The 22,472-nt window shown below is 42.9% G+C and overlaps 1 protein-coding gene across 1 annotated transcript; it reads right to left on the reverse strand.

Moving 5' to 3' along the window:
- Window positions 1-697: 697 nt before the first annotated feature.
- Window positions 698-21,377, reverse strand: TMEM221 (transmembrane protein 221). The gene is made up of 3 exons (XM_031948150.1): window positions 20,375-21,377; window positions 9,205-9,290; window positions 698-1,649 (listed from the first exon to the last, which is right to left on the reverse strand). Exons 1-3 carry the CDS (start codon window positions 20,665-20,667, stop codon window positions 1,162-1,164), a joined length of 867 nt encoding a protein of 288 aa, XP_031804010.1. The 5' UTR covers window positions 20,668-21,377; the 3' UTR covers window positions 698-1,161.
- Window positions 21,378-22,472: the final 1,095 nt, after the last annotated feature.

Raw genomic sequence — 22,472 nt, forward strand, 5'->3', positions numbered from 1 at the left:
TGTGGAAATAGAATCACAGACTCTCAGGGAGAGAAGGGACCTCAGAGGACATCTGGATCTGAGTGGAAATCCCCTTTCTATGGTGAAGGATTATCTAGGCCCAACCTGATGGGGTATCACTCCCTCCCAGAGTTGCCCATTGCACTTAGCTTAAATTGGGAAGAAGGATGACCTGAGATTGAGCCAAAAAGTAGTTTTTCTGCTATTTCGTCTACTGGTTTTGCCCTCTGGGGACAAGCAGAATTACGAAGGCTAGAAGTCAGCTCCCGGTTCTCCCAGACCTTCTGTCTCCCAGGTCAAATGACCTTCAAAAGTTCATCCTATGGCTTGGTTTCCAGTTCTCCCCTCATCTTTCTCATCTCTTTCTGTCCTTATCAGATTGTCTGATTCTCCCAGTCCTCCAGGTGGAGCTGAGCAGGGCAGAGCCCGGTGGGACACACACTCTCTCTGTGTCTTTGTCTCTGTCTGTCTGTCTGTCTCTCTCTGTCTCTCTATTTCTCTCTCTGTCTCTCTCACTCTCTCTGTCTTTCTCTCTCTCTGTTTCTCTTTCTGTGTCATTCTCTCTGTCTCTGTCTGTTTCTCTCTGTGTGTGTCTCTCTCACTCTGTCTCTCTCTATCTCTGTCTGTCTCTCTGTCTCTCTGTCTCTTTCTTTCTCTCTCTCTGTCTCTGTCTCTCTGTCTCTGTCTCTCTCTCTGTTTCTCTCTGTCTCTGTCTCTGTCTCAGTCTCTCTCTGTCTCTGTCTCTCTCTCTCTCTCTCAATGCAGCAGAAGACTAATTTTTTGGCTCTAGGCATTCAATCTGACTTCAGTGTACTCCCCCAAGTCCCTCAGACTTTAGCCAATGGTTTTGTTCTGAACCCCAATATGCTGGAGTAGAGTGCTTTCCAGAGGGTCTAGAATCAGCAGGCCAGGTCTGGATCAAAGCTTTGCTCTGTACTAGCCTTGGATGAGCCTGCTTATCCTTTCTGGGCCTCAGTTTCCCTACTTGAGGAGATGAGATTGGACTAGATAGCTTCTCCCAGTGCTAAATCCTATGATTCTATGAGATGTCCAGGACTCTCAGGGGCTGGAGCTGTCACGGGTGGGGACTCATCAATCCATAGTCTTAGTCCCCCAAAGTCCTGGCCTGGTTCACACTGAGGGCCCTTCGCCATGGGGTGCTCACACCAGGGTAGAGTCTTTCCCAGAGCTGCCAGTCTTTCGGTTCAGCACCCCCCTCATCTCCTGAGCCACCCCATTCCAGGGCCTGGCCCGGGCCCCCAGCAGCCCCGATTCTGCCGACAGCGTCCGGTGCATCCTGGGGGCCGCACGTTCACCCTCCTCGGCGGGTGCGGGACTCCCCGCAGCGAGTGATGAGGAGGCCGGGGGAGACTGGGCCTCCAGGAATGGGGGGTAGGAGAACTCGCGGTGGATGTCGGGCCGCGCCCGGACGCTCGGGGTCTGCTTGTAGAGGTCCCTGGCGGAGCGGGTTGTGTTGTTCTCATAGAGGGTGTGGGCCGGCTCGGGCAGGCGATGGTGGGAGGCCTTGGAGGCCCTGAGCAGGACGTGGATGAGGGTGACCAGGAGGAGCAGTATCCCGGAGGACAGGATACAAGCGCCCACGATCCCTGTTTCCATTTCAAACAGCAGCAGCATGTAGATAGACAGAGCTGGGAGGGAGAACAAGGAAGGAATGGACATGTTACTGCTGGGAGGAGTAGCGGGGGCAGCAGCAGCAGTGCTGGTGGTAGTGGTAGTAGTAGCAGTAATTGTAGTAATAATAGTAGTAATTGTAGTAATAATAGTAATAGTAGTAATAATTATAGTAATAGTAGTAATTGTAGTAGTAGTAGTAGTAATTGTAGTAATAGTAGTAGTAGTAATAGTAATAATTGTAGTAATAGTAGTAGTAGTAGTAATTGTAGTATTAATAGTAATAGTAGTAGTGATTGTAGTAGTAGTAATTGTAGTAATAGTAGTAGTAGTAATTGTAGTATTAATAGTAATAGTAGTAGTGATTGTAGTAGTAGTAGTAATTGTAGTAATAGTAGTAGTAATTGTAGTAATAGTAGTAGTAGTAATAGTAATAATTGTAGTAGTAGTAGTAGTAATTGTAGTAATAGTAGTAATAGTAATAGTAGTAATTGTAGTAGCAGTAGTAGTAATTGTAGTAATAATAGCAATAGTAGTAGTAGTAGTAATTGTAGTAATAGTAGTAGTAGTAGTAATGTAGTATAATATATAAGTAGTAGTATTAGTAGTAGTAAGTAGTAATATAGTAATGAGTATAATTGTAGTATTATAGTAATAGATAGCTAGCTATTGTAGTACATAGTAGTCAATTGTAGTAATATAGTCAGTAGATAGTAAGTAAGTAGTAGAGTAGTAATGCCAGTATAACATTTGTGTAGCTGAAGTATACAGTTAGGATAGAGAAATAATGAGCAATTGTAGTCAATAGATTTAACTTGATACTTTAGATATAGCTATCTTAGTATTAATGCTAAAAGGCGTATAATAGGAAGCACCAGCTCAACATGTCAGATACTGAGGTGTGCAAATATTTGACAGTAATGACACTTCCTCAGATGTTGATAGACATCCTAACCCCTAATGTTCAGGAGAACTAGTTAAATTAGTGATCTTCAGAAGCATAGTTAACACTTCCTGCGCTGTGTGCCTGGGCAAAGTGTGCATCTAACTCACTGTTTCCTCATGGACAAAAAGAGGATTATCTTAGATAGAGTTTCTAACATTCCTAGGCTCTGACTTGGTCTTAGCAAAGTATACATCAGAATCTATTTACAAACCTTGTAAAATAGATGTATAAAATACTACTCCACTTGTTGATACTGTAATATGATATAATTCTGGGCATTTTTCAAAAGCATGTTAATCATTTTATTATTTAAGGACCCTTGGTCCATGGTATTCTGATATTTGGTTATGAGTCCCAGATTTGTAAAAGCTGTTCATCCTATCCTACTTTATTAGGCCAAAGATAAGCCTGGCATCTTTCTCTGTGAATGGCTTGTCCTAACACAGAGGCATACCTGGTCAGTGCCCTACTTGTCTCAGTATCAGCTGGAGAGTCAAAATGCAGGCACATTTCTCTTCGCAAGTCTAAGCACAGAGGCATCCTAGTGTACTTCTGACTTGATTCTAGAAAGAGAATTATGCTCAGCCCTTCCATATGGGTAACACATCATGTATCGGGAAGATCAAAGGACTTAGAAACTAGTTTCATCTGACCTTGATCATCGATGTACTCAGATTTGGTAAAGTGATCGATTTAATGATAATAAACTAATTTCTCACATTGTAAGTAGGCAAATAGAATCTAGACCCTTGACTTTCACACTGACCCTTACTACTGTCCAACAGTGCCTCTTTCATTATAGATACTGGTGGTCTTAAGAAGAGTTACACAAATCAGATATTAATGATAATAAACATAATTTCATCACATCCACATTCAATTAGGCCACAACCTAGAATTAAGACCTGTGAGAATCCTTTCTCCTGGGAATCTGGTCAAAACAGCTGGCTCTGTACATTGTGACCTGGGTGGTCTTAGAGGAGACCCCTCTTTGGGATCTCAGTATCCGAGCTGGATGAGGAGTCAGGAAATTCCTGAGTCCCACCTCTTCCTCTTCCTAGTTGTGAGCCCATGGGCATACCAGTGTACCCTTCTGAGCCTTGGTCTCCTAAAACAGAGCTAATTATGCTCATTGTGCCTCTGTCCCAGGATAGCTGGGAAAGTCCAACAAGATCATGTATCTGGGAAAATTTCAAAACACTATAGAAACAGCAACTTTTATTCTGACCATTTGATTTCATACGGAATTACAGATTGAGAGTGAAAAGGGGCCAGCCCTTCATTTCAGACATGGGGAAAATGACATATAGAGAGAATGACTTAATTGATGTCACCCAGATTGTAAGTGAGAGCCAGAATCAGAATCCAGACCCTGTGACTCCAAGCACAGAGCCCTTACTACTGTCCCACAGTGCCTCTTTCATATAAATCTTGGGAGGTGAATAGTACAAGTACTGAATTATTCCCCATTTTACAGAAGAGAAAATTGGGGCTCAGAGGGGATAGAGTTTGCCCAAGATGATATAACATAGGTAAAATCCTTTGTAAATTGTAAAATACTATAGAAATACTTGCAAATGTGTGCAAGAGTCCACACTTCCAAATGCTCCCTTCTTGGGCACCTAATCACAAGCTAATCACTTCTCTTTCCCTCTGCCTGCCTTCCTCTCTGGACACCAGGACTTCCAGTTTCTTGACTCCTCAATTCTCTCCCAGACAATCTATGCGTTAACCACTCTTTCCTCTTCTCCCCATCTTGACCCCGTGTTCAAACAATTGAGCTCCATACCGTCCTCCTCCCTCCAGTCCCTACCCTCTTGTCAAAGGACTCAATGAGACTTAACCAAGCCTTAGCCTTGAACCTCTCTCATCATTCCTCATTTTTGCTCTTACACACATACTGCTGATTGAAGGCAGAGAAAATGACATAATCACTTTAATTGGGTCCACTATTAATTTATGTTATACAACCTCAATTAGGTCCTCACCGCTGTTAGGCAATCCACCTGCACCTTCCTCATCAGCTCACTTTGCCATCCTCCACAGCGGCTCTTCCAAACCTCGACATCCCTTCTCAAAACTCCCATATTTTCCCCTCCTCCCCATTGTCTCAGCTGAGAACCTCACCTCCTGTTTTACAGAAAGAAATGGAGGCCATTTATCTCACTTCCCTCTTTCTCATCTCTATTTTTATTTTTTATTTCTTTTTCCTCATCTCTTATCCCTTAGGTCTGTTACTCTTCTCTTCCACCATTCTCTCATATAATGGGTTGGGTTTGCTCCTTACCAAGGTTAACCCTTCTACCTGGATCCCATCCCATCTCATCTCCTCCAGCAGATTGACTCCTCTGTCACTCCCACTTTTATTTATTTTCAATCTTTTTTCTTTCTACTGGCTCCCTATAAGCACAACTGTGTTTCTCTCTCATTTTCAGAAAACCTTCACTTGATTCTTTCAATTCTGCTATCATTATATATCTTCTCCTCTTCCTCCTTCTTCTCCTCCTCCTCTTTCTCTTCTTCCTCCTTCTTTTTCTTCTTTTTGCTGAGGCATTTGGGGTTAAGTGACTTGCCCAGGGTCACATAACTAGGAAGTAGTAAGTGTCTGAGATTGAATTTGAACCCAGGTCTTCTGACTCCAGGGCCAATACTCTACCCACTGCACCACTGAGCTGTCCCTCTCACTCTCTTCTCAACCCCTTACAACCTGGCTTCTAACCTCATCATCACTCAAACTGCTCTCCTCAAGTTACCAGTGACCTCTTAGTCTTCAAACCCAATGACTTTCTCTCCATCATTCTTGATCTCTCTGCAGCCTTTGACAGTGTAAATTATTCTTTCCTCTTTGACACTGTCTTTTCTCTACGTTTTCGGACACCCCTTTCTCTTTGTTCTCCTTCTACCTCTCTAACTGCTCCTTCTCTTTCTCCTTTGTTGAATCCTCTTCCAGATCATATCTTCTGAGTGGGGATCTTTTCTTTTTTCTCTCTATTCTACTTCACTTGGTGATTTTATCAGCTCCCATAAGTTTAATTGCCATCTCTACATTGATGATTCTCAAATTTATCTTTCCTATTCAATCTTTCTGCGAACCTCTAACCTTATGCTTCCAATTGCCTCTCAGACATCTCAAATTGGGTGTCCAGTAGACATTTGAAATTCATTATGTCTAAAACCTGACTTGTTGTCTTTCTCCCTTCTGCTTCTTCCCTGGCAACACCATTCTTCCAGTCCCTTAGGTTCTCAACCTAGGAGTCATCCTAGATTCTTCACTCCTTTTATCCCCTATCTTCTCTTCCTCCCTCCCTCCCTCCTTTTTTCTCTCTCCTTCTCTCTATCCCTCCCTTGTTCCCTCCCTCCCTCCCTCTCTCTCTCTCTGTCTCTCTCTCTTTTCCTTCTCTGTCTCTCTCCCAGTCCCCTCCTACCTTTCCAGTCTCCCTATATCTTACTCTTCAACATGGACTCTGGGACAGTGGCCTCCTAGCTGCTCCATGAACAAGACTCTGGGAATTCCTTTTGACTGTCCCCCATCCCCAGAAGGCTCTACCTCTGGTCCAACTACTGACCTCCCTGGCTTCCAAGTCTCAACTAAAATCCCACCTCCTCCAGGAAGCCTTCCCCAACCCCTCTTGATTCTAATTCCTCTACTAATTATGTTCTGTTTATCTTGTATAGAGCTTACTTTGTATATAGTCATACGTATACTTTCTCCCTCATTAACTATGAGCTCCTTGAGGTCAGGGATTATATTTTGTCTCTTTTTGAATCCCCAGCCTAGCACACAATAGGTACTTAATAAATGTTTATTAAGTGTCGGAACCAGAGTTCAAATTTCCAATTTTTCTTTTCTCCAACACATATTTCATCAGTAACTGTAGTCATGTTGACACATTTGGAGTCAGCTCTGGCAATGTCGATAGGTTACGTTCTCTCTCTGAGCCTCAGTTTCTCTCTTTAAAAATATAGAGACTGAGATATCACCTCCCATTCCTCATGATTGGCTAAGATGACAGGGAAAGATGATAAATGTTGGAAGAGATGTGAGGAAACAGGGACATTACTGCATTGTTAGTGGATTTGTGAACTGATGCAACCATTCTGGAGAGCAATTTGGAATTATCTCTAAAGATAAAGGCATATCTTTGATCCAGCAGGTTCTCTACTGGGTCTATATCCCAAAGAGGTCATAGAAAGGGGGAAAGGACCCACATGTGCAAAAAAAAGGAGAAAATTTTGGAACACAAAGTTCTGCAAAAAATGAATGTTGAAAATTTTCTTTACATGTATTTGGAAAAATAAAATATATTAAAAATTAAAATATATATAAAGAGAAACTTTTCTTCTATAAAATGCCGGCCTCCCTTTCAAGGCACTTTTGAGAATTCAATGAAGTAAAAGAAAGAAAGACTAAGAGAAACATGAGCTTTAGTTTTTTATGCATGAAAGGTCAGTGTGTGTGTGTGTGTGTGTGTGTGTGTGTGTAAGACAAAGTCTGTACAGATGGATGAAAGTCCAAGTGTTTTTAAAGGCTGAAGGTTTGAAGCCATTGCCTCTTCCCAAGTCTAGAAGCTAAGCCTGTACCTTAGGGACACAGGAAAGCTTCCTGACTCCTGATCCTGGTTTTCCCATTAGGAGCCACCCTTATCCCCTCTTTCTGTCTCTCTCTTCTTCTTTCTTCTCTCCTTTCTTTTGCTATCCCAAGTCCTTGTCTTCTTGCTAACTTACTTTTATGGTTATTTATTTATTATTATTAGAACTTTTTATTTACAAAGCTTATGCATGGGTAATTTTTCAGCATTGACCCTTGCAAAACCTTCTGTTCCAACTTTTCCCCTCCCCCAGATGGCAGTTAGTCCCATACATGTTAAATACGACTAACTTACTTTTTAAAAAAATTTTTTCAATAGTATCTTATTTTTCCAAATACTTGTAAAGATAATTTTAACACTCATTTTTGTAAAACTTTGTGTTCCCTCCCAAAGACAGAGCAAGCAATTTGATATAGCTGAAATATGTGCAATTCTTTTAAACATATTTGTTGTTTTAATTTAATGTGCAATTCCTTTAACTGTAGGTGTCATGCTGTGTAAGAAAAAGGGGAAAATTCATGAGAAAGAAAAACAAACAAACACAAAAAGTGAACATATTTCATCTTGGTAAAATGTCTCTTAATATGCCCCATTTTCTCCTCTGACACTGCCATGCCTCTGGTGCAGGATCTCCTGGATTATTGCAATAGGCTGCAGGGGGGTTGCCAGCCTCAAATCTCTCCCCTGACCATCCTTCATAAAATTATTTATCCTAAAGTTCACATCTGACTATGTTACTCCTCTCTCTATTCAGTAAGTTCCTGTGGCTCCCTATTACTTCCAGGATCAAGTATAAATAATTTGTCATTGGATGTGACGCATCCCCATGGGTTTCCAGTCTTCTTATAATTTAGTAGCAGGGTCTCCCTCCCCTGTATCCTGATTCAGTGACCCTGGCCTACTGTCTGTAGCCTGAGCAAGGCACTCCCATCTCCTGATCTGGACACGTTCCCTGGTTGCTCCCATGCATAGAATGCTCTCCCTTCTCCACTCCAACTACTGACCTTCACTGACTTCCTCCAAATTCCAGCTAAAATCCCACCTTTTACAAGAAGACTTTACCTTAGAACCCAGGAGTCAGGGCTGGGAGAGCCCTTAGAACTCAGGATTTCAGAGCTGGGAGGGCCCTTAGAACTCAGGAGGTCAGAGCTGGGAGGGCCCTTAGAACTCAGGAGGTCAGAGCTGGGAGGGCCCTTAGAACTCAGGATGTCAGGGCTGGGAGAACCCTTAGAACACAGTACATCAGAATTGAGGAGAAGCTATAAAAAATCATTGTAGTGTCTATAGGAAATAGCAATGAACTTGAAGTCAGGAGACACAGGTTAAAATACCAGGTGACCCTTCCTAGCTGTGTCAGAAAAAAAATACACAGCTGCGTCCTTGGCCCATTTTTTCACCTATAAAATGGGGAACAATAACATTTGTACTACTTACCTCACGGGGTTGCTGGAGGGAAAACCCATTACAAACCTTCAAGCAATGAAATTTCTTTTTACTATATATCCTTTCTTGAACCAATATTATATATATATATGTCTATATATATACATACATATATATATATATATATATAAATATTATATATTTTCAATCCTCCCTGATATTCTGCTGGCACAAGACAATGTTCTGTTTTATCTTGTTTTGTTTTCTTTTTCTCTTTTTTCTTTTTTTAAATTCTTTTTAAAAAATAAAATAAATAAAAAATAAATACATTCTTTTTTTTAAAAGATAAATAAAAGTTTTTAAAAAAGCATTCCCTCAGTGTCAGTGGTTATAGAATGTGGAGCCTGGGAGAAACCTCAGACCACCTGGGCAGACTTGTGGTGTGACAGACAAGACAAGTGAATTTGAGACAGGCCGTCCTGCTCCCCAACCCAGGCCTAGGGGTTGGAGAAGGTGCCTTGGGGAGGAGGAGGATGGGTGGAGAAGAGAGGGAGGGAGTTATTCAGGGATCACTCAGCGCTGAGTACTGGGTTAAGGGTTAGCTTCTGGCCCTTGCCCATCCATAGGATATTGGGAAAAGAGACGGGCACCTACCTGCCAAGTACACCGAGACCCCGCAGCAGAAGAAGCCAATAGAGATGTGCCGGAGGCAGCGGCTGTCCAACAGGAACCAGTCAGCCCTGTAAAGGAAAAGAGTTTTAAATAAGGAAAGTTTTCAAATAACAAATTAAGGTAAAGGGACAAGATGGAGACATGGCAGTCCAGAGGCCTGTTTTAGGTCCTTCAGGAACAGAGGACTATAGTCTATCTAGTCTACATACATACATAGTCTATCTAACACTACGTAGCTACCTGTTGTTGCAGGAAGTTTTGAAACTATGTGCTCTGAGTTCAGATCTCTCTGATGTGTGACCTTGAGCCAATAAGTTAACCTGCCTTTATCCTGTTTCCTTATTTGCAAAATAAGTTAATAAAATGATAAAGGTTGGGCTAGGTGGGCTCTTGGATCCCCTCCATCTCTGGACCCACGATCCTGTGAAATCAGCCTCTCTGCCCACCCTGGTTTTGCCCCTGGGGCCAAGGAAGACATGGCAGAGCCACTTTTCAAACTATCATCCCAGTGATGTCGTCAGTGTCCATCCCAGCGTGCAGCGCCCGGATCCGGACGGAATATACCCCGAGGATTATCAGACGCTGCACCAGAGTTAGAAAGTGCCTCCGGGGCCAAATCATAGGAGCCGTCTGTGAAAGAAATCCCCACCAGGAAGTAGCTGACAGGTGGGCACCCGGAAGACCTCCAGGGAAGAAGATATCACCCACTCTGGACATCCCAAATGCAGTAGAGGCAGAAACAGCGGGAATCATGCTGATGATCAGTGTCAGTCCTTTCTGACACTCACTCACCCAGGGGCAGCTCCATGGAGCAGTAGATAAGTATTGGTCCAGGAAGCCTTGAATTCAAATCCTGCCTTAGATACTGGCCAAGTTCTTTCATGTCTGATGCTCAGTTTTCTCATCCACACAATGGACATAAAATAGCACCTGCCTCCTTGAGGACCAAGTGAGGTTTTATATATATAGTCCTCTATAATATTTTATTCACTGTACTTTATAGACCTTGTGCCTCAGTTTCTTCCTTTGTAATATTTCCTCATCCACACAATGGACACAAAACAGCACCTGCTTCCCAGGGTTGTTTTGAGGATCAAGTAAAATGATATGTATAAACTTCCCTATAATATGTTATTCACTGATCTTTAAAGGCCCCTTGCTTCAGTTTCCCCCTTTGTAATATTTCCTCATCTACACAATGGACATAAAATAGCACCTGCCTTCCAACGTTATTGTGAGGATCAAGTGAAATGATACGTATAAACTTCCCTATACTATATTGCTCACGCTCCTTTAAAGGCCCCCACTTCAGTTTCCTCCTTTGTAATATTTCCTCATCCGCACAATGGACATAAAATAGCACCTGCTTCCCAGGGTTGTTGTGAGGATCAAGGGAAATGATACGTAAAAAGTCCTCTATAATATTTTACTCATTGTCCTTTAAAGGCTCCCTGCCTCCGTTTCCTCCTTTGTAATTTGAGGGCTGAACTAGAAGGTCTCTGAGACCCTCTACTTCTACTTCATCAGATCCCTCCTTCTGAACACTTGCTCTATGCGTGGAATGGCAAAGGCCTGAGCTGGAAGAGATCTGTGACAGTGTAAAGAGCAACTCTCATTTTATAGGCAAAGAAACTGAGACCCAGGAAAAGCAACCACAGCATCCTGGATATACCTGATGATGATGATGGACAGTTAGGTGGCTTGGAATCGGGAAGAGCTGAGTTCAAATCTGGCTTCAGATGCTGACTAGCTGTGTGACCCTGAGTACGCCACTTAATGCTGTTTGCTCCAATTTAAATGGAGACAGTAACAGCACCTGTTTCCCAGAGTTGTTGTAAGGATAAAATGAGGTGATTTTTATAAAGTATTTAGCACATAGTAGGCTATTTATAAATATTTATATAGTGGTAGCGAGGTGGTGCAGTGCATGGAATTCCAGACCTGAAGTCAGGAAAAGCTGAGTTCAAATTCAGCCTCAGACACTTATTAGCTGTGTGACTGCGGGCAAGTCACTGCACCCTGTTTACCTCAGCTTCCTCATCTGTAAAATGAACTGGAGAAGAAAATAGCGAATCATTCCAGTGTCTCTGCCAAGAAAACCTCCAGTGGGGTCACAAAGAGCTAGGTATGAGTGAACATGACTAAACTACTCTCCTCTGATGAAAAGCACTTGAAGAAGCTGCAATCAATATCTCCATTTTATAGACGAGGAAACTGAGACAGAGGAGCTGATTGATTCGCACAGGGTGATACAGCCAGTAAGTACCTGAGGCAGCATTCAGACTCATGTTCTTTACAGAAAGTCCTGCTCTCATACCTAGCATACCTCCTGTTTGCCTAGAGATCTAATCTCAGAGTGAGAAAGATCAAGATTCAAGCCTTGACCCTGACACACACTGATGACTCTGGAGGAGTCACTTAGTCCCTCAGTGATCCCAGGCAACTGGAGAACATTGTTGCAGAACATATGCTTGGGGACTAGGGGCTCAGTGCCCTGTGATCTAGAGAGTCCGAGTAAAAATTTATGGCACTTCTTTTGTACCAGAGAAGTCTGAACTATCATAGCATCAAAAGAAAAAATACGTTGATGTTATGCAAAACTATACCTATATTTTATGCATTTCTAAGTTTCTAATTTTTTTTAACGTGTGTTGTTTGCAGCTTCTGCAAAACTCTCCTGAAATTCCCACTTAATTTCTTATGCCGATCCATGAAATACTGAAAATTCAATTGGGAAAAGTGGAAGAGATAATTGTACTTGGAGAGAGCAGAACTGTAAGTGTAAAAAGACTATAAAGATAAACAGGTCATGAAGGGATTTGGATGCTAAAGAAAGGGTTTTCTATTTGATTCTGGCTTTTTGTTTTTTTGTTTTGAGGGTAAGTGACTTAACTAGAGTCATACAGCTAATAAGTGACAAGTGTCTGAGGCCACATTTGAATTCAGCTCCTGATTCCAGGGTGAGTGCTCTGTCCACTGCAATGGAGCTACCCCTTCTTTTTGTGATAGGGAGCCACTGTAGTTTACTTTATAACAAGAGTGATATAGTCAGACCTGTGATTTAGAATAAGGCACTTCTGCAGAATTGAGTCAGGCAGACCAACCAATGGGTTATTTCAATTGTCTAGATGGTAAAGTCCTGGAAGAAAAGGAGGGCAGTGCCAGAGGAGAGAAGGGACAGTGAGAGATGGGAGAGTGGAAATCAGCATTTTTATGTATCTGAGCTCAGTTCTCTTTTTAAATATCATACTTAAAATATTTTATTATATGTTTTTTGTCTTTATAACTATTTCCAAATATAACTTTTAGCTATTCTCTACTTATTAAGCTATTCTAATAGCAAAGAATTTAAAAAGAAAGGCAAAAAAGTGAATCATCAACTAAATCTGAAATGTTTCATTATATATATACTATACTATATTCCATATATATATATATATACTACTATATATTCCCTTACTTTCCCCAAAGATGAAGGGTATGTATATAAGTGAATTTGAGAATCATCAACATTGAGATGACAATTGAATAAAAAGGGAGTTAGCAGATTTGGATGGAGAAAATGAGAGTTTTTGGATTCATCAGTGCAATTCATCAGTGCATATCGAGGGGTTCATCTTGGCAAGGAGAAAGGTCATTTTTTTCTTGCAAGATGTGGGTAAAGAGAGAGATAGTGAAGGAAGGTATCTGAGTGGTATGAATTGAGGAGGAGTGGAAAAGGAGCTTTCAGTGAATGGCTTCAATATTTTCAATGAAATATGAAGTGAAGTTCTTAAGCAAGAAGATGGATAAGAGGAAACCACAGTAATTTGAGGAGGTTTGGACGATTTGGAAGAACCAAGTGGTAAACCAATTCAAAAGATGTTAAAGGGATGGCCTTGTGCAAGTAAGGAACCAACTGATATATATATATATATATATTATATATAATTTACAGAAACCTATCTATATATATGCACACACATTTATAATGGATCCAATTAATAGGTTTCTGTGATTTTTTTCCACCTTCATTCAATGATATGTAAGTAGAAGTGAAGGCAGGTAATAGGGGGAATAATCCAAGGCTAGGATTTGGCAAGAGTGGAAACAGAATATGGAGGAGGGGAGAAGAGCCTCAAGGGAAGGGCAGTGTGGAGTAAGCTGGTTCACCAAGAAGTTTGGGGAAGAAAGGAGAAGGAAGCTTTTGTAAAGACAATGGTCTGAGAAATTGATGTTACTGAGTGATGGAGGAAAAGGGACTAGTTGGAAGCAGCCATGAGGAGCGAGGAGCCCTCCAGAATTCCTTCTTGGTGCTACGTGGCCTTGAAGGAACAGGAGAGGAGAGAAACATCATCACTCATGAAGGCAGAAGGCAGGCATCTGGCAGTGTCAGCAGGGACAAAGACTCAGGCTGTGGAAGACCCAAACGAGCGATCCGGTGTGATAGGCTAGAGTGGGACAGACACAGCCACCTTCTGATGGAGACAAAGCCACCTTCTGTCCCTAGCAGGCCAGGCTAGGGAGGAGAAAGGCAAGGGGATACTCCCTGAGAAGGACAGAGCAGGCCCCAGAAACCCTTCACTAGATTTTATTAAAGGCACCCCAAGGGGCCGTTGGCAGAGCTGAGGCTAATAATATAAAGAGCCTCCCAGAACTAGCTCTCACCAGGACTCTGAGATCCTTGGATTCTAGTCCTGATTTGGCCACCAATGGACAATTATTCGTTCTTCAAGGTGGATGGTCAGCTGCAGCCCTCAGAAATAAAAGAAGCCTTTTTCTGGCAGATTAGCGTGTTATTAACTGGACAAACAGGTCCCACCAGATAAAAAGCCAGAATTTACAGAAAACAGAAAGTCAGAGCTGGGAGGATCCTTAGAACATGGAAGGTTAGAACCTTAGGAGGCCCTTTTGGGCAGAGAACATTAGAGTTGAGAGAGATCTTAGAACATAGAACGTCAGAATTGAGAGGGACCTTAGAACATAGAATGTTAGAACTAAGAGAGACAATAGAACATAGAATATGAGAATTGATAGGAGCCTTAGAATATAGAATTTGAGAATTGAGAGAGACCTTAGAACATAGAATGTCACAGTTGGGAGGAGCTCTAGCAGATACAATGTCCGATGACTCTGTAAAAACTTTAAAATGCTCTAAGCACTAGTATTTGAGGGGGGCCATACCTGTAGAGGTAACTCCCAAAAAGGAGACTCACTCCTCCAATGTCAGTAACACCCGGTCTACCCCTTATATAGACCAAGGAGTTGCCAGGGGACATTGAATATGGAAATGGCTTGCCCAGAGTCACACAGCCATTTAGAAACCATCTTGCTTATTCTGAAGTCAGCTCTCAGTCCACTATTACACCCTGATTCCCTTTATGATTGTGAATTATCATTTTATGAAGGTCATATTTGCCCCATTCTGGAATCAATCCTGTTCAAACCATCAGCTGAATCTCTAATGCCCTCATGGTGGAGCAGGATAGTTAGATCTGGTGCTGGGAAGGCTTGATACTGACTGCCTGAATCAGCCTGGGTAAGGCCCTTAAACTTTTTCTCAGCCTGTTTCCTCATCTGCAAAATGGGGATAATAGCAGCACCTGTTGCACTGGGTGTTTCAAATTTCTTCATAGCTAAACCGAGGGGCCCTTAAGCAACACAATGGTCATTCAGGGTTCCAGAGGATAAATGATGCAATATGCTACTCACTTAACAGAGAGGCTATAGACTCAGGGCACAGAATGAGTTGTACGTTTCTGGGATACAGCCAGTGTAGGAACTTGTTTTACTCAACTATACATATTTGAACTATAAGGACTTCTTTTTCTTTTAAACTCAGGGGAGAAGTAAGAAAAATGGATTTTGTTAAATGGAAAAAAATTTTTTGAATGGGAAAAATGCTGGAGTTTGGACTAGATAGCATCCAGTTCTAAAGCTATGCTACATCTCCAGCTTTCCTTTGGGATTCTGTTTGTATTTCTGGATGTATATCCCTGTCCCACTCCCTGAAATGAGTTCCAGGTCCCTACTTACACTGAGCCAAGCAGGTCCCTCCAACATGCACCTCCCACGTGGTCCTGCTGGCAGTACCTCTGCCCTTGTTTTCAGCAGCCTCCCAGCCTGGGGTTAATGATTTCACCAGGCCATTAGCTTCATCTTGCAAGGTGACCCGCAGAAATATGAGACCCTGGTATGTCCACCTTCCCAGACCTCCCACCCCCATCCTGCCAGAAAGCTGAAAGTCCCCATCAGACCCAGTAATGGATCTCCAAGGAAGAAGTAAAATCTCTGCCTTCACGTGGCTGCAGTGTCTGGAACAACAACTTATTCTACGAGGCCCCAGATTGGGGTGGGGAGCAGAGGAATGATGGGAAACTAACCAGGGCAATTTATATTTAATAGAAAGAGAAAGTTCCTAACAATGAGAGCTCTAGAATGGGCTGCCTTCATTGTGGAGGAGAGCTGGGGGGACATACTCTGGCCATCCCTGGGAGCCCTCAAACAGAGGCTGAAAGACTACTTAACAGGAAGTTAAAGAGGAGATTCCTGTTGACCTCCTTTCCACAAGATGTCTCCTTTTACCCCTTCCCCTGCTCAGATATTCTGTCCATTTTTGAATCCCAAATCTCTCTCCCCTTCAAAGCTTGCCTTAGGTTTAGGGATTCTAACCCTCATCTTGTAGGTGCCAAATCTAACAGTCTATCTGCAATACCATGAGGCTGTTACAGAGAGGGCAGAAGGATCCAGTAGGAGTGATGGCAGGAAGAGGATCTGGCAGGTTAGCACCTCTTCTTCAACTTATGGTTTTAGGGGTTTCCCAAAGTTCAGAAGGTCCAATGGCATGGCTGAAAAAACACTGCAAGTACGTGGCAGACTGGTTCCAAGGTCAGAGCTCTGTCCACTAGCTCCTCAATTAATACTTGTCAATTGACTTAAATTGAGATGATTTGTCCAAAGTGTCTTCCCACAGAGGTTACCGTCTATTTTTCCTGCTTAGATTTTATGTGTGTGACGTGTTTGCATCCACCATTCCTGTTAGACAGGGACCCTGTTTTTGCCTTTCTTTTTATTCCCAGTGTTAGCATATAGTAGAGGCTTAATAAATTGCTCATTGACCGACTGACTGATCCAAGATCATAAAGGCATAATAGAGGTCCCACAGAATCTCAGAAATAAGATGAACCTCAGGTGGCATCTAGTCTACCCTTTATCTGGACAGAAATAGTTTATTTGATCATCCGTCATCAGCTTGAGTATTCCCATTGATGGGATCTCACTACTTAAGGGTAACACATTCAGTTTTTAGAGAGCAGCAATGATGAAACTGTCTTCTCTATGACTTCTATCCATGGCTACCCAAGGAGGAAATCAGCATAGTGGTGTGGGGAGAATTAAAACCAGATGAGCCAGAGTCCACACTGTGACTCTTACTTCAAACTGTAAGACCTTCTATGAATCACTTCCTGTCTCTATGCTTCAGTTTACCTATCTGTAAAATCATAGACTCCTAGATTTGGAAGAGCCTTCAAGGGCCACCTAGTAGACCCATACAAGAAACTTCCTTCTTCAGTCTTCCTGATAAGTGTTGAAGACCTCTAAGAAAGGAATATTCATTATTTCCTATTCTCTTTTTGGATAACTTGAATTATTCAGAAGTATTTCCTTATATTGAACCTAAATCCTCTCTTCAGTGTCCACTTTTTGGTCTTTTGCCCTCTTGAGTCAAAGCAGAACAAGACTAATCTTTCTTCAAAAACCTGAAGAAAAGTAATGTCTTTTCTCCTAGTTCCTTCAGCCAATCATCTTATGGAGTATTCAGTTGACCCTACTCTAGAACTCTGCCTTATCAAGGACTTCCTAAAATATGATACAAAGAATGGAACACAACGTTCCAGAAACCAGTCAGAACAAGGCACTGTGAACTCACTGAACTTGCAGTCTACTACAAGCCCAGATTTCTTTCAGATGAACTGCTGCCTAGCCATATTTTCCCTGTCTCATATTTTGAATGAAGGTGATTTTTAAAAACTTAGGCTTATGCCTAAGACTTTAAAATTAAAGTTTCTCATTAAATTTAGCCCCATAGTCTAAACCAGTGGTTATCAAACCTTTGTTCTCAGTATCTTCATGTTAAAAAAAAACTATCGAGGATCTGTTCAAAGAGTTTTTGTTCACATGGGTTATATTTATAGTATTTACTATATTAGAAATAAAAAATAATTTTGAATTTGTAGACCCTCTGAAAGGGTTTCAGAGACCCCAACAATTCTTTGGACTACACTTTGAGGACCACTGGTCTAAACTGTCAACATCCTTCTGGATCCTCACTCAAGCTAACACGTTAGCTATTTCTCACAGCTGTGTATCATCCAAAAAATGTAATAAGTATTCCATCTTTGACTTTATCCAAGTCATTGATAAAAATAGTCAGCATCACAATGTCAGGGAAATTTCTGGAGCACTACACTGGAGATCTCCTTCCAAGCTGACATCAATTTATTAATCTCTACTTTGGGGTCTGGTCATTCAAACAGCTACAAATACATTTAATTGTCTTATAATAACAAGTTAGCATTTACATAGTAGTTTCAAAAGTTTACAAAGAGTTTTATATATTAATTCACTTGCTCCATTTGGTCAACATCATTCCATAGCACGAGTAATGATCAAATGTTTTCCTGAAATTAAGGCAAACTATCTAGAGCAATTGGAAAAGGAAATGGCCAACCACTCCAGTATCTTTGCCAAGAAAACTGCAAATGGGGTCACCAAGAGTCAGACATGACTGGAAATGAGCAAACAACAACAACAATAAAATATCTAGAGCATTTCCCAGGTCTAGTAACCCTGTTAGAAAAAAGAAATGAGGTAATCTGGCATGACCTGTGCTTGATGAAGTCATATAGACTCTCTGTGGTAACTGCTTCCTTTAGTCGTTTTCAGTCATTTGGGGTTTGTCATTTTCTGCTCATTTTCTGGATGAATCAACTGAGGCAAACAGGGTTAAATGACTTGCCCAGAGTCGATCAGAGAGTAAGTTTCTGAGGATGGATTTAAATTCTGGGTCCAAACACTATCTGCTGTACCATTTATTTCCTTTTCTAGATGTGCACTAACCATCCCTTCATTATTCTATTTTAAGACAAGATTTGGACTAGATGACTCCCTGAGGTACCTTTTACCTCTAATATTCTGTGATTCTGCCATTCCAAGAAAAAAAAAATCTTTGTCTTCTAAATAACTCTTCCCTCTTCCACATTCATATTCTCCCATATTTCCAAGCTAAATATCATTAAATCCTCCAAGCAATGGCATGAAATCCAATCCCCTCCCCCTATACTTTCCTTGGACACCCTCCTATATTAGACATTGTCCAGCTTCTATCTTGGAATTTGGTGCTCAAAACGGAACATAAATGAGGTCAGAGAAGTGAGTAGCATTATCATTTCCCTCCTTTTGGACCTTGTGATTTTATTAATCCCCAGCTCTACACCTTTATAATCTGTTTGGAAGCAGTGAAAACAGCAATGGCTGAAGTCAAAAGACCTGTGTTCAAATTCTGCTTCTGATGTTTCCTACCTGTTATCTTGAATCACTTAAACTCCCTGAATCTCAGTTTTCTATAAAAATCAGAAGGTTTGGGCTAGATGGACTTGGAGATTTTTTTCAGCTCTGCATCTGAGATCCTTCCTGAACTAGTTATTAAACTTTGTGGGACTTAATTACCTCATCAGCATAAAATTTGGGATTATTCTAGATCATCAGTTCTCAAAGCGTGTTCCAGGGAACCCTGGGAACCCCTAAACACTTTTAGGATTCCTACAGGTTAAAACTATTTTCAATAAGACATTATTTGCCTGTTACAATATTCCTCCCTTTTTCAACTGCATATCTATGGGAGACCAGGTTTTCTTCATGAACTTCAACCAAAACAACACGTCACAATAGTTTGAATATGGAAACAGAAAAAAGAATCCAGATGGCTTCTATTAAACCAGACATTAAAGAAATTTGAGAAAATATGTGAAATAATACCACTCTTATTTTTTGCTTTAGAAAATATAGTTATTTATCATAAAATACTATTCATATTAATATATAATGAGTTTATTATCATTTTAAATGAATTAAAATGTAAATATTTTAAAAACTGATCAGCTTTAATTTTTAATATTATAAATAGCAATAGATATGACCTTAATAGAACTTCTTGGGGAAATCCTTAGTAATTTTAAAGAGGATAATGGGGTCCAAAAACTGAAACATTTGAGAGTCTATCACTCTAAATCAAAAGTTCCCCCTTTTTTTGTTTTCCTTATTCCCCCAACCTCCTCACCATTATAGGCTCCTTCCCTCCTCCCCTCCTCCCCCAATCCTTATGCCTGGGCTTTTCAATGAATATAGATCTGGATGATGACTTATGTTTGATAATTGGGGAGAACTATTATTATACTGGGCTGCTTCTTTTCTTTTGAGGACCAAAGATTTGGAGCTGGAAGAAACTTTAGAATCTGATCCTCTCCATCTCTCATTTTACATAGGGTAAAGCTGAAGCTCAGTCAAAGGGAGATCTGAACCTGGCCTTCTGACTCCCCACTCAGGGCTCTTTCCACTGAAGTAACTACATAGGCTTTGGTTCAAGCTGTGGAAACCGACTCAACTTTGAGAGGCAGTAAAATGCATGGCAGAGTCCCAGGGCAGCTGGAAGGCTGAGGTCCAAGCCCTGGACCTGCTAGCAACTTGAATGATTTTAGGGAAATCATGACTTTCCCAGTTAGTAAAATGAAGAGATTGGACTGTTAAACTCTCAAATTAGTCCTAAATTTCCTTCTAGCTGACATTGTGTTCTAAGGGGCCCTTCCTGCCCTGACATCTTGTATTCTAAGGGTTCTCCCAGCTCTGATTTTTGTTCTAAGGTCCTTCCCAGCTCCTACATTCTAGGTTCTAAGGGACCTCCCAGCTCTGACATCCTGAGTTCTAAGGAGTCTCCCAGCCCTGACATCCTGTGTTCTAAGGGCCCTCCCAGCCCTGACACTCTCTGTTCTGGTAAGGTCTATCTCTGTTGTCCTATTCCATGTTCTGAGGAACGCTCTGGCCCTGGAGACGCAAGACGCTGCGAGCCAGCCAGGACTCTCCAAGGCTGGTCGGCTGAGGACACCTGAGTCCCTACCTGTCTGGGCTGGCCCGGGCCAGCTCGGCGCTGAGATGGCACAGCAGGAGGCAAAAGAAGACCGCACAGAGGTTAAGCACCAGGCAGAGCGCGCTCAGCGCCGAGGCCAGGGGCAGCAGGACCCCGGCGGCATCCTCGGCCGCCCCCTCCATGCCCAGCGACCGGCCCCACAGCTCTGCGCGGCCCGCCTGGAGCTGGAAGAGGAGCTGCGACGAGAGGAGCGACATGACGGCCGCCAGGATTCCCAGGAGTACCAAGACTGACAGGGCGGGCCCGCTGGATGCCCAGGGCATGGCCGGAGCTGGGCAAGGGCACGGAGGAGCAGAATTGGGGCTGAGAAGCTGGGGAAGGGAGGGGAGCAGGAAAGAAGGGAGAGAAGGCAGGGATGGAGAAAACACTGGTGGAATAGGGGGAAGGGGGAGGGCAGGGGCTGGAAGTCAAGGGTGCAAAGACGGGGCCTGGGCTGAAGGGAGAGTATTGGGTTAAAGCTACGGTGGAGGTAGGGGACTGACTTGAAGGTCCGAGCCAGGAGGGGCGCAGAGGGAAAGTGGGGCAGCAAGGGCAGACTCTGGGCTGGGGGGAGGATTTAGGGGCTGGGGGGAGGATTTAGGGGCTGGGGATGCCTTAGGATGCCGGGAGCCGGTGGAGCCGAAGGTGTAGTCTGAGCTACAGAAAGGATTCTGGGCGAGGGCGTGAGGGGAGTTGGGGTACAGAGGAGCTGCGGGAACTGGGGAGGTCCGGGATGGAGAGGCTTCGGAGCGGGGTGGGGAGGTCAGGATGAGGGGCTGGGGAGAAAGGGGGACAGGATCAAGCAGAGGAGAAAGTGCTGCTGGGAAGTCGCAGGGACCGGATCGGGAGAGAAGGGAGGAGCGGGCGGCGACCGGAGAAGCCGAGCAGAAAAAGTGACAAAGAAACTTTGGTCGAAACTTTGCAGTCCTCCCCCGCCTCCCGATCCAAAGTGGAGCGCTCTCTCTGGGCGGCCGCAGGGCGGAGCCCGAGCTACCTGAAGGGGAGGGGGGCGGTAAGGGGAAGAGAGCTCAGGGTGCGGACCCAGGAAACTTAAGGCTGAAGTCCAGGGGGCGGGGAAGGAGTGGGCAGCCGCCACCGCTCCCGCCCCCGCCGCCGCCGCACCTGCCTCGGTGCACTCCGGCTTTGTCTCAGCTGTGGCTCGCTCTGGGTTTCTCTCTCAGTGTCTGTGAGAACCTCTCCCTCTCTCCCACTTCTAAAACAAAGTATAGACCTAGGAAGGCTATTAGAGACCGTCTTCTAATCCAATCATTCCACTTTATAAATGGGGAAACTGAGGCTCAGAGGTGCGCAGGTCACGATCGCACAATTGGTAAGTCGCAGTCTCCTGGGTCTGAGAAAGCTAGGATCTTCCCTTATTTCTCTGTGTAGGCATCCATTTCTATCTCCACTCTGGTGTCTCTTCCTCCTCTCCCTCTCTTCTATCTTTGAGTGTTCTCTGTATCCTCCTCAGTATTTCTCCCTCTGCATTTGCTTGCTTTCTTTTTCTCTCTTTGAGTCTCTCCCTATGGCTCTTAGTCTTACTATCTCGGTCAGTGCCTTTGGGGAGAGTGGCTTTCCCTCTATCTCAGTGTCTCAGTCTGTATTTCCTACCTCTATCTGTCTCTTTGAATCTCTGTCTCTTTCATTCTGTATCTGTTTCTTCTATGTCTGCATAGGCCCCAGTTTTCAAGGATTTTTCGTCAAATACGGGAGCAGGGCATGGGGGTTGAAACTGAGAAAGTAAAAAAAAAGCAAAAAACCTGACCCAGTTTCATTGATGTTTCACCAGACATCTGCAAGCTCACATCTCACTCTCCAGCATTCTCCAGAGGGAGGGAGGCTATAGCAGTTGTGAAGTCAGAATATTAGCTCATGCTTGAGTGCCCAGTCCCCTAGGGAAGGAGGAACTCAAGACTTCTTTTGAAAATCAGATTAGATGCCCATCAGCTGAAGAATTACTAAGCAAAATTGTGATTCGTGAGGCTATTATGAGTATGATTGCTCCAGAGTAGCTTGGGAAGACTTAAATGGGCTGATACAATTTGAAGTAAACTGAGCCGGGGAAACAATGTACACAGATTACAAAAGT

This window comes from Sarcophilus harrisii, chromosome 1 (assembly GCF_902635505.1).
Source record: "Sarcophilus harrisii chromosome 1, mSarHar1.11, whole genome shotgun sequence".
Taxonomy (NCBI): Eukaryota; Metazoa; Chordata; class Mammalia; order Dasyuromorphia; family Dasyuridae; genus Sarcophilus; species Sarcophilus harrisii.

What these genes read in the sequence shown, in the direction of transcription:
- TMEM221 (XM_031948150.1), bottom strand. Translation starts at nt 20,667, where the DNA reads ATGCCCTGGGCATCCAGCGGGCCCGCCCTGTCAGTCTTGGTACTCCTG. An exon ending in GCCCGGGCCAGCCCAGACAG is followed by an intron (nt 9,291 to 20,374) that starts GTAGGGACTCAG and finishes TTTCCTTTACAG; the next exon opens with GGCTGACTGGTTCCTGTTGG. An exon ending in GGTCTCGGTGTACTTGGCAG is followed by an intron (nt 1,650 to 9,204) that starts GTAGGTGCCCGT and finishes TCTCCCTCCCAG; the next exon opens with CTCTGTCTATCTACATGCTG.